At 42.6% G+C, this 16164-nt stretch overlaps 1 protein-coding gene across 1 annotated transcript in view; it reads right to left on the bottom strand.

Annotated features, from left to right (window-relative positions):
- Nucleotides 1-16164, bottom strand: part of HCFC1 (host cell factor C1) — a gene marked incomplete in the record, with an annotated part of 480694 nt that overhangs the window by 304114 nt on the left and 160416 nt on the right. The window contains 3 exon segments of the mRNA XM_053696082.1: nucleotides 6490-6650; nucleotides 6748-7101; nucleotides 7876-8055. Coding sequence (XP_053552057.1) covers nucleotides 6490-6650; nucleotides 6748-7101; nucleotides 7876-8055 — 695 coding nt within the window.

Genomic DNA, 16164 nt, shown 5'->3' with positions numbered 1-16164 from the left:
AGAAAAAAATGGGGTTTAATGTCTCTAACTATAAATGGCAAACAACTCGGTTAAACCTCTCTTTCTTCACATAGAAGAAACCCCTGTCCCATCATGTTCAGTCTTGGGCCTTAAAAGGACAGTCTACTACAAAAAAAAATATATGGTTTAAGGAGGATAGATAATCCCCTCACTGCCCATTTTCCAGCTTTGTACAAGAAACATTGTTACAGTTATACCTCGCTTTACAGCTCTTCACTTTATAGAGCTAATAGGGAGATGAAGTTCAACCTCCAAGGATTTTGAAACAGTATCGTACTCATAGTGAGATTGCGAGAAAGGTGACTGGCACCATTTTAATATGCTCAATTTCGTCTGTTTACAGCATTGCAGTACAATCTGTGTCTCAGTGTTGTAATCTGGCAAATTTTACTAAATTAATTGTTACTATTTTACAGGTACAATAAAGTTTTTATTGAATCCTGTTCTGTACTGTGCTAGTGTTACACTAAACTTAGTGCTATTGCATATCTAATATGTTAGTTCAAACAGGTTTTAAAGTTTTTAATAGAGCGGCAACAACTAATCAATATTAATCAAATAGTTGTCAACGAATCTCATAATCTATTAGTTGGTTTACAATTAGTTGGTCTGTGCCCAGCAACAACTGCTTCACACCAATGAGCTCCTTCACATGGTATTGTGTTTTATAGATATGCCCTTAGCCTAAAGGACGTCTACTTTTCACTTTTTCAGAACAGTATAAGTTTACAACTACTCCTGGCTTATGTGCAACCCAGAAATAATAGTAGTCATCATTTGCATTGTTTATATTAAATCAGGTGATTTGGGATTATGCTTTGCATGATATAGTGCCAAGCTTGTTATTTATATTTAGCCCTAGATTGATAGGATTTTGTAAAAATAATCGGCTGATTAATCGATTACGACAATAGTTAGTTGCAGCCCTAGTTTTTAAACACACTAGCAAGGGAAAAGAAAGCTAAAACTGCCTTGTTTCATTTAAAGGGATACTGAACCCAATTTTTTTTTGTCATGATTCAGATAGAGCATGCAATTTTAAGCAACTTTCTAATTTACTCATATTATCAATTTTTCTTCATGCTCTTGCTATCTTTATTTAAAAAGCAAGAATGTAAGTTTAGAAGCGGGCCCATTTTTGGTTTACAACCTGGGTTGTTCTTGCCTAATTGTCTAAAATACAAGTCTGTAAATAAAACCAAGGATAAGGAGGCAGTCTGAGAAGGCTTAGATACAAAGGTGATCAAAGAAGTAAAAAAGTAGAATATAATAACCGTGTTGGTTGTGCAAAAGGGGGGGTGGATGGGTTATAAAGTGATTATTTTTTTTAAACAATTGTTTTTGGAGTAGACTGTCCCTTTAAGTGGAGCGATTAATACATGAGTATAACATAACAAAAAAGGAAATTTATGCTTACCCGATAAATTTGTTTCTTTTACGATATATGACGAGTCCACGGATTTCATCCTTACTTATGAGATATCGCCCCCTGGTCAGTAGGAGGCAAAGAGCACCACAGCAGAGCTGTATATATAGCTCCTCCCTTCCCTCCCACTCCAGTCATTCGACCGAAGTTAGGAAGAGAAAGGAAAAGCCAAGGTGCAGAGGTGGCTGAAGTTTAACAAAAATAAAGACCTGTCTTAGAAAATGACAGGGTGGGCCATGGACTTGTAATATCGTAAAAAAAAACTAATTTATCAAGTAAGCATCAATTTCCTTTTCTTTTACAAGATATGACGAGTCCACGGATTTCATCCTTACTTATGGGATATAATACCAAAGCTATAGGACACGGATGAAAGGGAGGGACAAGACAGGAACCTAAACAGAAGGCACCACTGCTTGAAGAACCTTTCTCCCAAAAACAGCCTCGGACGAGGCAAAAGTATCAAATTTGGAAAATTTGGAAAAAGTGTGAAGAGACGACCAAGTTGCAGCCTTGCAAATCTGTTCAACAGAAGCATCGTTTTTAAAAGCCCATGAGGAAGCCACCGCCATAGTAGAATGAGCCGTAATTCCTTCAGGAGGCTGCTGTCCAGCAGTCTCATATGCAAAACGGATGATACTCTTCAGCCAGAAAGAAAGAGGTAGCCGTAGCTTTCTGACCCCTACGTTTCCCGGAAAAGACAACAAATAATGAAGATGATTGACGAAATTCTTTAGTCGCCTGCAAGTAAAACTTCAGGGCACGGACCACGTCCAAGTTATGTAACAGACGCTCCTTCTTAGAAGGATTAGGACACAATGAAGGAACAATAATTTCCTGATTAACATTTTTGTTGGAAACAACCTTAGGAAGAAAACAAGGTTTGGTACGCAACACTACCTTATCGGAATGAAAAATAAGATAAGGAGAATCACATTGCAATGCCGAGAGCTCAAACTCTGCGAGCAGAAGAAATAGCAACCAAAAATAAAAAACTTTCCACGATAATAACTTAATATCTATGGAATGCATAGGTTCAAACGGAACCCCTTGAAGAAAATTAAGAACTAAATTCAAACTCCAAGGAGGAGCAATTGGTCTAAACACAGACCTGATTCTAGTCAGAGCCTGACAAAAAGATTTAACATCTGGGACATCTGCCAGACATCTGTTCCTTTAAGGAACTTGCTGACAACCCTTTCTCCAATCCTTCTTGGAGAAAAGATAAAATCCTAGGAATCCTAACCTTACTCCATGAGTAGCCCTTGGATTCGCACCAATAGATATTTACGCCATATCTTATGGTAAATCTTTCTAGTTACAGGCTTGCATGACTGAATCAAGGTATCAATGACCGAATCAGAGAACCCTCGCTTAGATAAAATCAAGCATTCAATCTCCAAGCAGTCTGCTGCAGAGAAATTAGATTCGGATGATGGAAGGGTCCCTGAATGAGAAGGTCTTGCCTCAATGGAAGCTTCCACGATGGCAGAGATGACATGTCCACCAGATCGGCATACCAAGTCCTGCGAGGCCAGGCAGGAGCGATGAGAATCACCGAAGCCCTCTCCTGTTTGACTCGAGCAATTACCCGGGGAAGGAAAGCAAACAGAAGGAACACATAAGCTGGACTGAACGACCAAGGCATCTATCAGCTCGGCCTGAGGACCTGGACCTGGATCCGTACCTCGGGAGTTTGGCATTCTGACGAGACGCCATAAGATCCAGTTCCGGCCTGCCCCATCTGAGAATCAGGGTGGCAAAGACCTCTGGATAAAGTTCCCATTCCCCCGGATGAAACGTCTGTCTGCTCAAAAAATCCGCCTCACAGTTGTCCACTCTTGGGATGTAGTTTGCTGACAGATAACAAGAGTGAGCTTCCGCCCACTGAATTATCTTGGATACTTCTGTCATCGCTAAGGAACTCCTTTTGTTCCTCCCTGATGATTGATGTAAGCCACAGTCGTGATGTTGTCCGACTGGAATCTGATGAATTTGGCCGAAGCCAACTGAGGCCAAGCCTGAAGCGCATTGAAAATTGCCCTCAGCTCCAAAATATTGATGGGAAGTATAGACTCCGACCGAGTCCACACATCAGGGAATTCCAGACTGCACCCCATCCTATCAGGCTGGCGTCCGTTGTCACTATCACCAATGAGGGCCTGCGGAAGCACGTCCCTTGGGACAGATGATCCAGCGACAACCACCAAAGAAGAGAGTCCCTTGTCTCCTGATCCAGATCTATTTGAGGAGACAAATTTGCATAAATCTCCATTCCATTGTCTGAGCATGCTCAGCTGTAGAGGTCTGAGATGAAAACGAGCGAACGGAATGATGTCCATTGCTGCCACCATCAATCCAATTGCCTCCATGCACTGAGCCACTGACGGCCGAGGATTGGACTGAAGGCAACGGCATGTATTCAGAATCTTTAACTTTCTGACTTTCGTCAAAAAGAGTCATGGATAGAGAGTCGATTAGAGTTCCCAGAAAAGGAACCCTTGTCTGTGGAATTAGTGAACTCTTTTCTAGATTCACCTTCCACCCGTGAGCCCGCAGAAAGGACAGGACAATGTCGGTATGAGACTTTGTTAGTTGATAAGACGCCTGGATCAGAAAGTCGTCCAGATAAGGCGCCAATGCAATGCCCTGCAGCCTGAGAACCGCTAGCAGAGACCCCAGAACCTTTGTGAAAATTCTGGGTGCTGTGGCCAGATCAAAAGGAAGAGCCACAAATTGAAAATGTTTGTCCAGGAAGGCAAACCTTAGGAACTTGTGATGATCACTGTGTATAGGGATATGAAGATATGCACCCTTTAGATCCACGGTAGTCATATATTGTCCCTCCTGGATCAACAGAAGAATGGTGCGAATAGTTTCCATCTTGAAGGATGGAACTCTGAAAAACTTGTTTAAACTTTTAAGATCTAAAATGGGTTGAAACGTTCCCTCTTTTTTGGGAGCTACAAATAGGATTTGAATAAAACCCCTGCCCCTGTTCCTGAATTGGAACGAGGCATATTACTCCCATGAGGGATAGATCTCCTACACAGTGTAAGAACGCCTCTCTTTATCTGGTCGACAGATAATCGTAAAAGGAACCTTCCTCTGGTGAAGGAATTTTTGAACTCCAACTGATACCCCTGAGACACTATTTCTATGGTCCAGGGATCCTGAACGTTGCTGATCCAAGCCTGGACAAAGAAAGAAAGTCTGCCCCCTACTAGATCCGGTCCCGGATCGGGGGCCGACCCTTCATGCTGCCCTGGTAGCGGCAGCAGGCTTCGTGGGTTGTTTACCCTTGTTGCAAGTCTGGTTGGGTCTCCAGGTGGACTTGGCTTGAGAAAAATTCCCTTCCTGTTTAGTGGAAGAGGGGATTCCCTTGAAGTTTCGAAAGGAACGAAAATTACTCTGTCGTCCCCTTTGCTTAGATGTTTTATCTTGAGGGAGAACGTGACCTTTACCTCCCGTAATATCAGAAATGATCTCCTTCAAGTCCGGCACAAACAGGGTCTTTCCCTTGAAGGGAATAGCCAATAGCTTAGATTTTGAGGATACATACGCAGACTAAGACTTTAACCATAAGGCTCTTCGTGCGAAGATGGCGAATCCTGCATTCTTAGACGACAATTTCGCGATCTGAAAAGAAGCATCCATAATAAAAGAATTAGTCAGTCTAAGGGCCTTAATTCTATCCTGTATTTCCTCTAAAGAAATCTCAGTCCTAAGGGACTCTTCTAGAGCGTCAAACCAAAAAGCGGCCGCAGTTGTGACTGTTACAATGCAGGCCGTCGGTTGCAAAAGAAACCCTTGATGTACATAAAGTTTTTTGAGAAGACCCTCCAACTTCTTATCCATGGGGTCTTTGAAAGCACAACTGTCCTCTATAGGAATAGTCGTACGCTTAGCCAGGGTAGAGATAGCTCCCTCCACCTTAGGGATTGTCTGCCAAGAATTCTGCACGGTGTCAGCTATAGGGTACATTTTCTTAATTATAGGGGAAGGGGAGAACGGGATACCCGGTCTTTCCCATTCCCTAGCAATAATTTCCGAAATTCTCTTAGAAACCGGAAAAACAGAATAAGAAGGGACCTCCAAGTATCTGTCCATCTTACACAATTTCTCTGGAGGGACCACAATAGAGTCACAGTCGTCCAGAGTCATTAAAACCTCCCGTAGTAACAGAAGGAGGTGTTCAAGCTTAAACCTGAAAGACATCACTTCCGAATCTGTTTGGGGTAATTCACTTCCTGAGTCAGAAAGTTCCCCCTCAGACAGGGCCTCCCTACCCCCCCAATTCAGAGCCCTGGAAGGGTACATCGGAGATAGCCATCAAAGCATCAGGGACCACATGGGCCTCTGTCCTACTGCGTTTGCCTTGTAACACTGGCAACTTAGATAAAACTTCTGTAAGAGTGGATGACATAATGGCAGCCATATCCTGCAGAGTGAATGAAGTGGACGCAGTTGAAGAACACGGAGTCGCTTGAGCGCATCTGCTGTGGTGCTCTTTGCCTTCTCCTGCTGACCAGGAGGCGATATCCCATAAGGAAGGATGAAATCCGTGGTTTTGTCATATCTTGTAAAAGAAAATAAATTATTAATTCCATGCACTCATTTGCGAACCGCATCCTGTCACTAATATAAATTAAAATCTTAACCCTTTTACGCAATTTATTTCAATGATAGCATCGGGTAAGGGGAGAGTGGTTATGACGCTAGGCACGCCCTCCAGCCCACGAGCCCATTTACCAAGCCACTATGGCTTCAAGACATTTCATGCTGTCCCAACGGCGATAAAACCCAGCACAGTTTGGACGGCATGGAATGTCCTAACAGCGGTAAAGGGTTAATAGCACACAATAGTAATTAGGAGAAACGTCAGGAAAATGCTCATAACAATGTGAAACCAAAATTCGGATATATGTGTCACAAATCAGTATTTATTTTTAAACACATGTGCAAGAAATTATATACTGTAAAATCAAATCATCCAGTGGAAGTGGACATAAGCTATACACTAATGAGCTCTAAATACTTACAGTTCCTTGAGTATTCTGGGCGGGCACCACCATTCGAACTCCAGGAGGAAGTGAGGTTACAGTCATTGGACCTTTCCCAATCTGAGTGGCCGGTCGAACAGTTACTAAAGGGTTGGTAACTGTGGACTGAGGACCTCCAACTTTCAAAACAGCTGGGACAACTGGAGAAAAAACAAACAAAAACAGAAAAGCAATAGTATGTTGAGACAAAAAAAAGGCATTTACCAAGAATATAAATTACAGATATTAGCAACTTACCCTGTGTACGAGGAGCAGCAGACACTGCTATTGGACTTCCTGGCATGGTAGGCAAAACCTGGATTGTGGCTGTTGTTTGGGGCACAGAAGCAGCTTGTGGCAGGAGTGTGATACCGGTATGTGTCACTGGCTGTACTGATGGGGCTGCTGTTGCTGGTGCAGGACTCCTGGGTGGATTCACAGGCACAGACGGAACTGGATTGGCAGGCGACATTGCTGCTGCAGCAGCTGGGATGTCATATTTTTGGAGCTGTAGTAAATAACTGTCTGCTGTTGATACTGCACCCCAACTGACTTCCAAGGAGTTTGTGTTTGCTCTTACTAGCTGGACACGAGCAGGTGCAGGTGGTTTCTCTGTTGACACATTACATAAAAATTACCTTTTAAAGGATCAATTAAGTTTGGATTTAAATTATACACCAGAGTCTACTCTTTGTTAAAGTTAAGCTAAAAAGCCAGTGAGCAACCAGTCCTTAAGGGGTATAGTATAGTGAAGTATAGGCAATCACTTTCTGTTAGCTTAAAGAGACACTAAACCCCAAAAATTTCCTTCATGATTTAGATAGAGAATACAATTTTAAACATTCCAATTTACTTCTATTATCTAATTTGCTTCCTTTTTTTTTTTAGATATCCTTTGTCAAAGAAATGGCAATGCACATGGTGAGCCAATCACACGAGGCATCTATGTGCAGTCACCATTCTGCAGCTACTGAGCCTATCTAGATATGCTTTTCAGCAAAGAATATCAAGTGAATTAAGCAAATTAGTTAATAGAAGTAAATTAGAAAGTTGTTTAAGATTGTATACTCATTCTAAACCATGGAGAGAAAAAAATTGGGTTTCATGTCCCTTTAAAAAACAATTAAACTGATGCAAAAAATATAAAAATTAAACAGTCAGCTACCAGGGTGCTGACAAAACCACATAATAGAAAAAATACAGACCGCACTCGCTGGATTAAAGACAAACATTCCTTGCTGCTTTAATGTGGTGACATTTCGGGGGAAATCTCACCTTTCTCAGACCAGATTTGAATGCAAAGAATGTTTGTCTTCAATCCAGCGAGAGCTGAGATATAAATAAAATCATCTTGGCTAAATAGTGCTCTTTCACAGCAATTCATACCGGTTTCAAGGTACCACAGGTCTTTGCAGCAAACCTGGTTGTTCCAGGCTTTTCGGTAGCCATCACGACCACTCCATATGTAAAGACGCGTATTGATCGCCACAGCACAGTGGCCAGCACGAGCTCTTGGAATGTTGTCCTCCAGAGTATCCATAACAATATGTTCCCAGGCCATGGAGTCTGCAGATGAAGACGGATAGTAATTTTATTAGTTGTGTAGTTAATAGCTTAAAGGGCCACTAAACCCAAAATCTTTCTTTCATGATTCAGATAGAGAATACAAATTTAAACATTACAATTTACTTCTATTATTTATTTTGCTTCATTTTTTAGATATCCTTAGTTGAAGAAAAAGCAATGCACATGGTGAGCCAATCACACAAGGCTTCTATGTGCAGCAACCAATCAGCAGCTACTGAGCATATCTAGATATGCTTTTCAGCAAAGAATATCAAGAGAATAAAACAAATTAGATAATAGAAGTAAATTCGAAAGATGTTTAGAATTGCATTCTCTTTCTAAATCATGAAAGAAAAATGTGGGTTTCATGTCCATTTAAGCTATATAAAAACAACAACAATAGCTTAAAAAGTGTTCAACAAAATTTGTTAAGAATCAGTCCACAAAATTAAGAGCAAAATGTTTGTCCTAAGGTGCAATTGCCTCCCTGGCCCCTTATTTTGTCAAACCCTGGCTTACCACACAAAGACTGAACTAAAAATTGGAAAAACTCAATAAGAGCCTTCAGAGAGAAAACAAAGAGGAAAAGGTCACTTCCTGAAGGGTTACCTCTTACAATTTGCCAGTGTTGTCACTTTGCTGTGCCCAAGACTTGTTTTCTAACTGAAGACCATAAATTCAGGAGACAAATAAAACCGTAAAAATGACACACACAGGCACACCCATTATCACCAGAAATAAAAGTATCATACAACACAGTTTCCAAAATTCATTCAGGAGCAGGACTTGATAAGCAAGAAGATAGCACACACTAAAGGTACTCAGGAAGCAGAGACTATTTATGTGCTCATGAAAGCTCATTCTATTTTTTTTATTTTTCGGCTAAGGGGTATGCTTTTAAAAACTATCCAAGTCCATTAAAGGGACACTCAGGTCAAATTAAACTTTAAAGATTCAGATAGAGCATGCAATTTTAAACAACTTTCCAATTTACTTTAATTTACAAAATGTGCACAGTCTTTTAATAATTTTGAGTCACCAGCTCCTACTGAGCATGTGCAAGAATTCACAGTCAGCATATACTTATGTGCATTTGGGTTGGCTGCAAAATAGTAAAGGGGGAGTGAAAATATACATAACTTTGAAATTTGTTAGAAAAAAAAAGAAATCTACTACTCATTTGAAGTTCAGACTAAGTGCTGTTTCATTGTCTTTATCAAGCATTTGTTGATAAAGCGAATATACTGTATTTACTGGTAAAAATAAACAAACTTTAAGCTTACCTGATAAATGTATTTCTTTCTTGACATGGTGAGTCCACGGATCATCTAATTACTATTGGGAATATCACTCCAGCCCAGCAGGAGGCAGCAAAGAGCACCACAGCAAAGCTGTTAAATATCACCTCCCTTCCCTCCAACCCCAGTCATTCGACCGAAGTGAAAGGAGAGAAAGGAAGCAACAAGGTGCAGAGGTGCCTGAGGTTTATAACATGACAAAAAACCTGTGTGAGGTTTATAGTATGACAATAGCCAGTCTTTTAAAAAAAACAGGGTGGGCCGTAGACTCACCCTGTCAAGAAAGAAAAATGTATCAGGTAAGCATAAATTGTTTTCTTTCTAATGACATGGTGAGTCCATGGATCATCTAATTACTATTGGGAATCAATACCCAAGCTAGAGGACACAGATAAGGGAGGGACAAGACAGGGAACCTAAACAGAAGGCACATCTTGAAAAACCTTTCTCCTAAAAGAAGCCTTAGCCGAGGCAAAAGTATCAAATTTATAGAATTTAGAAAAAGTGTGAAGAGAGGACAAAGTTGCAGCCTTGCAAATCTGTTCCACAGAAGCTTCATTTTTGAATACCCAGGAAGAGGAAACATCCCTCGTAGAATGAGCCGTGACCCTCTCAGGAGGCTGCTGGCCAGCAGTTTCATAGGCCAAGTGTATGATACTCTTCAGCCACAAAGAAAGTAGCCGTAGCTTTCTGCCCCTTACGTTGCCCAGAGAAAACCACAAATAGAGCAGAAGACTGGCGAAAATCCTTAGTCGCCTATAAATAGAATGTTAACGCATGCAGCACGTCTTAAGTTGTGCAGCAGATGTTCCTTATGAGAAGAAGGGTTAGGACATAAAGCAGGAACCACAATCTCCAGATTAATGTTCCTATCCAAAACCACTTTAGGGTGAAACCCTAACTTAGTATGCAAAACTACCTTATCCGAATGAAAAATAAGGTAAGGAGACCCGTACTGTAACGCCGAGAGCTCTGAGACTCTACGCGCAGATGAAATAGCAACAAGAAACAAAACCTTCCAAGATAACAATTTAATATCTAAAGGAATACACAGGCTCAAACTGAGCCTGTTCAAGAACCTTAAAGTGAATGTAAATTTTGATGCTAAAGGGCCCGGTTTTTAAAAATTCGATTAAAAACAGGGGCATTTTAATTCATCAAAATGTACATTTCCCTCCTGTTGTGTGTGTGTGTGTGGGGGGGGGGGGAACGAAAACGTACCTTTGAATCTTGACAGCAGCTTCCTCCGCCGGTCGCAAGCCTCTTCCTGGGTCTAAAATGATTAATCCGGCTTCCTCCAATCACAGTGATGAATCAGACACTGATTCCCCTGGAGGGGAAGCCGTGATTGGAGGATGACTGATCCATCATTCCTGACGTCAGAAATGGCTTGCAACAACCGGAGGAAACTGCAGCAGCTGTCAAGTTTAAAAAAGTATTTTTTTCACAACAGGAGGGAAATGTAAATTTTGATGAATTAAAGTGCCCCTCTTTAATCGAATTTTAAAAAACCGGGCACTTTAGCATCAAAATTTACATTCACTTTAAGAACAAGGTTAAGACTCCAGGGAGGAGTAACAGGTTTGAACACAGGCCTGACAGAACGATTGCACGTCTGGTACATGCGCCAGACGTTTATGCAACAAAATAGACAAGGCAGATATTTGACCTTTCAAAGAACTTGCCGATAAACCCTTCTCCAAACTCTCTTGGGAGAAAATACAGAATTCTAGGAATCCGAACTCTACTCCAAGAATAGCCTCTGGATTCACACCAATATAGATATTTACACCATATCTTGTAGTAAATCTTCCTGGTAACAGGCTTACGAGCCTGAATCATGGTCTCAATGACTAACTCAGAAAATCCCCGCTTAGATAGGATTAAGCGTTCAATCTCCAAGCAGTCAGCTTCAGAGAAATGAGATTTGGATGAAGGAATAGCCCTTGAAGTAGAAGGTCCTTCCTGAGTGGAGGTCTCCAAGGTGGGAGAGATGACATCTCCACTAGTTCTGCATACCAGATCCTGCGAGGCCACGCCGGTGCAATGAGAATCACCAACACCCTCTCCTGTTTGATTTGCACAATGACCCATGGAAGGAGAGCAAACGGAGGAAATGGGTATGCTAGACTGAAATTCCAAGGGACCACCAGATCATTGATCAGCACAGCCTGAGGATTCCTCAACCTCGACCCGTACCTCTTGAGCTTGGCATTCTGACGAGATGCCATGAGATCCAGTTCCGGTTGTCCTGATTTGAGAATCTAGCTGGAAAACACTTCCAGATAGAGTTCCCACTCCCCTGGCTGAAAGGTCTATCTGCTCAGAAAATCAGCTTCCCAATTGTCCACTCACGGAATGTGGATCACAGATAGACGGCAATTGTGGGTTTCCGCCCACTGAATAATTTTGGCTACCTCTGTCATGGCCAAGGAACTCCGAGTTCCTCCCTGATGGTTTACGTAAGCCACTGAAGTTATATTGTCCGACTGGAACCTGATAAACCGGGCTGAAGCTGAGGCCAGGTGAGCATTGAAGATTGCCCTCAGCTCCAGAATGTTTATGGGGAGAACAGACTCCTCCCGAGTACATGTCCCCTGAGCCTTTAGAGAGCCCCAGACTGCACCCCATCCCAGTAGGCTGGCGTCCGTTGTCACAATCACCCAGGTGGGTCTGCGGAATTAGGTTCCCTGGGAGACAACCAAAGAAGAGAATCTCTTGTCTACTGGTTCAGATGTAATCGTGGAAACAGATCCGCATAATCCCCGTTCCACTGTCTGAGCATGCATAACTGCAGAGGTCTGAGGTGGAAACGGGCAAACTGAATGGATGTCCATGGCAACTACCATCAGACTGATCACCTCCATACATTGAGCTACTGACGGCAGAGGAAAGGGCTGAAGTGCCAGACAAGAATCAAAGATATTTGATTTTCTGACTTCTGTCAGAAAAATTTTCATCGATAGGGAATCTATTATGGTTCCCAAGAATACTACCCTTGTAGCTATAATTAACCCCTTAACGACGCATGTCGTACAGGGTACTGCTTACACAAACTAGTCTTTAAAGACCAGCGACGTACCATGTACGTCGTCAGGGGTTTCAAGCCACTGGAAGCGATCCTGATCGCTTCCAAGGTATTGCCGTGATGCCTCGATATTGAGGCATCACTACAATACCTTTTTAGGCACATCAATGCAGAGAGATCCACTCTGTGGCCCCCTCTGCATCAGCCAGTGATGGTGCTGATCATTGGTGGGTGGGAGCAGCTGTAGTGAGGCGGGTGGGCGGCTAATCGCTGGGGAACTTCCTTCCGGCCAGCTTTTAGTCAATGCCGGGTGAGCACGTGTGCGAATGCGAGCACGCCCGCGATCTAGGCATATTAAAAAAAGCAAAGTATTGGGAGAGAGTACTGGGAGAGGGTGGTGGGGGATACCTTATAAAAGCAATCTGGGAGGGGGTAGGGTATGGAGGGGGCAGCTATACTACAGAAAAGTGGGTTTTTAAAAAAAAAAAAAAAGTAACATTTTATTGCAAAGTGGGTACAGGCAAACAGCTGCCAGTACCCAAAATGGTGGAGAATAGTTAGGGGGAGGGTTAGAGAGCTCAGGGGGGGGGGGGGGGGGATCAGGGAGGTTGGGGGCTAAGTGGGGATCCTACACAGCAGAATAAGTTTAGATTTTTTATTTAAAAAAAAAAAAAAATCCTATTTCAGTACTTAAGATGGCAGGGACAATTGTGGGGTGGGGGAGGGTAGAAAGCTGTTTGGGAGGGATCAGGGTGTGGGATGTGTCAGGTGGGAGGCTGATCTCTATACTAAAGCTAAAATTAACCCTTCAAGCTCCCTACTTAACCCTGTCACTGCTGGGCATAATACAAATGTGGTGTGCAGCGGCATTTAACGGACTTCTAATCACCAAAAAGTAATGCCAGAGCCATAAATATCTTCTATTTCTGAACAAAGGGGATCCCAGAGAAGCATTTAGAACCATTTGTGCCATAATTGGACAAGCTGTAAATAATTTCAGTGAGAAACCTAAAGTTTGTGAAAAAGTGAACAATTTTTTTTTTTTTTTATTTGATCGCATTTGGCGGTGAAATGGTGGCATGAAATATACCAAAATGGGCCTAGATCAATACTTCGGGATGTCTTCTAAAAAAAATTATATACATGTCCCCAGTGCCTGCCATTGCTGCAGATATTAACATGATCCCTATTCTATAGGAGAATGTCTCTTGTCCCATAAACTGATAATAAAGTGCCAAGTTTTCCTGCATAAAGTTCCAAGAAAAATAAAGTCAGCTTATCTTCAGAAATCTGCCAGGCAGCAAGCCAGCTCACTAGGTTTGAGAGGCATGTTCCCTCACATGGATCTGTGGAAGAGAAACAAAGACCGAGTAATCTTACTCAGGCTTTTAAATGTTAGGGCAGCATTAAATATATGGGAGGCACAGTGAGGATTGTACTCCACAAGTTCCCATTGCTTAAAAGCCACCACTGCTCTACTGAAGAGACTGACATGGGCTACGGCTACACCCCAGGACAAAGCATAACAAACTTGTACTGCTGAAAAATAACAAAAACAGAATTTATGCTTACCTAATAAATTACTTTCTCTTACGGTGTATCCAGTCCACGGATTCATCCTTACCTGTGGGATATTCTCAATCCCTACAGGAAGTGGCAAAGAGAGCACACAGCAAAGCTGTCCATATAGCTCCCCTCAGGCTCCGCCCCCACAGTCATTCAACCGACGGTTAGGAGAAAAAGGAGAAACTATAGGGTGCAGCGGTGACTGTAGTTTACTAAAATAAAATTTGAACCTGACTTAATTGCCAGGGCGGGCCGTGGACTGGATACACCGTAAGAGAAAGTAATTTATCAGGTAAGCATAAATTCTGTTTTTTCTTACATGGTGTATCCAGTCCACGGATTCATCCTTACTTGTGGGATACCAATACCAAAGCTTTAGGACACGGATGAAGGGAGGGAACAAGTCAGGTAACCTAAACGGAAGGCACCACTGCTTGCAAAACCTTTCTCCCAAAAATAGCCTCCGAAGAAGCAAAAGTATCGAATTTGTAAAATTTGGCAAATGTATGCAGTGAAGACCAAGTCGCTGCCTTACAAATCTGTTCAACAGAAGCCTCATTCTTGAAAGCCCATGTGGAAGCCACAGCTCTGGTGGAATGAGCTGTAATTCGTTCAGGAGGCTGCTTTCCAGCAGTCTCATAAGCCAAACAGATGATGCTTTTCAGCCAGAAGGAAAGAGGTAGCAGTCGCTTTCTGACCTCTCCTCTTACCAGAATACACAACAAACAAGGATGATGTTTGTCTGAAATCTTTAGTTGCTTTTAAATAGAATTTTAAAGCACGAACCACATCAAGATTGTGCAACAGTCGTTCCGTCTTAGAAACTGGATTAGGGCACAGAGAAGGAACAATGATTTCCTGGTTAATATTCTTATTAGAAACCACCTTTGGAAGGAAACCAGGTTTGGTACGCAAAACAACCTTATCTGCATGGAACATCAGATAGGGTGAATTACACTGCAAAGCAGACAATTCTGAAACTCTTCGAGCAGAAGAAATGGCTACTAAAAACAAAACTTTCCAAGATAATAACTTAATATCTATGGAATGCAAAGGTTCAAACGGGACCCCTTGAAGAACTGAAAGAACTAAATTTAGACTCCATGGAGGAGCCACAGGTCTGTAGACAGGCTTGATTCTAACTAGGGCCTGTGCAAACGCCTGAACGTCTGGTACAGCTGCCAGACGCTTGTGTAACAGGATAGACAGAGCAGATATCTGTCCCTTTAAGGAACTAGCTAACAGACCTTTCTCCAAACCTTCTTGGAGAAAAGACAATAACCTTGGAATCCTAACCTTACTCCACGAGTAACCCTTGGATTTACACCAACAAAGATATTTCCGCCATATCTTATGGTAAATTTTCCTGGTGACAGGCTTTCACGTCTGTATCAGAGTATCTATAACTGATTCAGAGAAACCCCGCTTAGCTAGGATTAAGCGTCCAATCTCCAAGCAGTCAGTTGCAGAGAAACTAGATTTGGATGCTTGAAAGGACCTTGAATTAGAAGATCCTGCCTTGATGGCAGTTTCCACGGTGGGACCGAAGACATGTCCACTAGGTCTGCATACCAAGTCCTGCGTGGCCACGCAGGTGCTATCAAAATAACCGAAGCCTTCTCCTGTTTGATTCTGGCTACTAGCCGAGGAAGAAGAGGAAACGGTGGAAAGACATAAGCTAGACTGAATGACCAAGGTGCTATTAATGCATCTATCAATGCCGCCTTGGGATCCCTGGATCTGGATCCGTAAAGGGGAAGTTTGGCGTTCTGACGGGACGCCATCAAATCCAATTCTGGAGTGCCCCATAGCGGATGGAAAGTCTGACGACTTAGAAAATCCGCCTCCCAGTTGTCTACCCCTGGGATGTGGATTGCAGATAGATGGCAGGAGTGATCCTCCGCCCATTCGATGATCTTGGATACTTCCTTCATCGCTAGGGAACTCTTTGTTCCTCCCTGATGATTGATGTACGCTACAGTCGTGATGTTGTCCGACTGAAATCTGATGAATTTGGCCTCCGCTAGTTGAGGCCACGCCTGGAGCGTATTGAATATCGCTCTCAGCTCCAAAATGTTTATCGGGAGAAGAGATTCTTCCCGAGAACCTAGACCCAGAGCTTTCATGGAGTCCCAGACCGCACCCCAGCCTAACAGACTGGCATCGGTCATAACAATGATCCACTCCGGCCTGCGGAAACTCATTCCCTGAGACAGG

Source organism: Bombina bombina, chromosome 12 (assembly GCF_027579735.1).
Source record: "Bombina bombina isolate aBomBom1 chromosome 12, aBomBom1.pri, whole genome shotgun sequence".
NCBI classification, from domain to species: Eukaryota; Metazoa; Chordata; class Amphibia; order Anura; family Bombinatoridae; genus Bombina; species Bombina bombina.
Note: the sequence above shows the minus strand (reverse complement) of the source record. Positions and strands in the feature narration are given on the sequence as shown.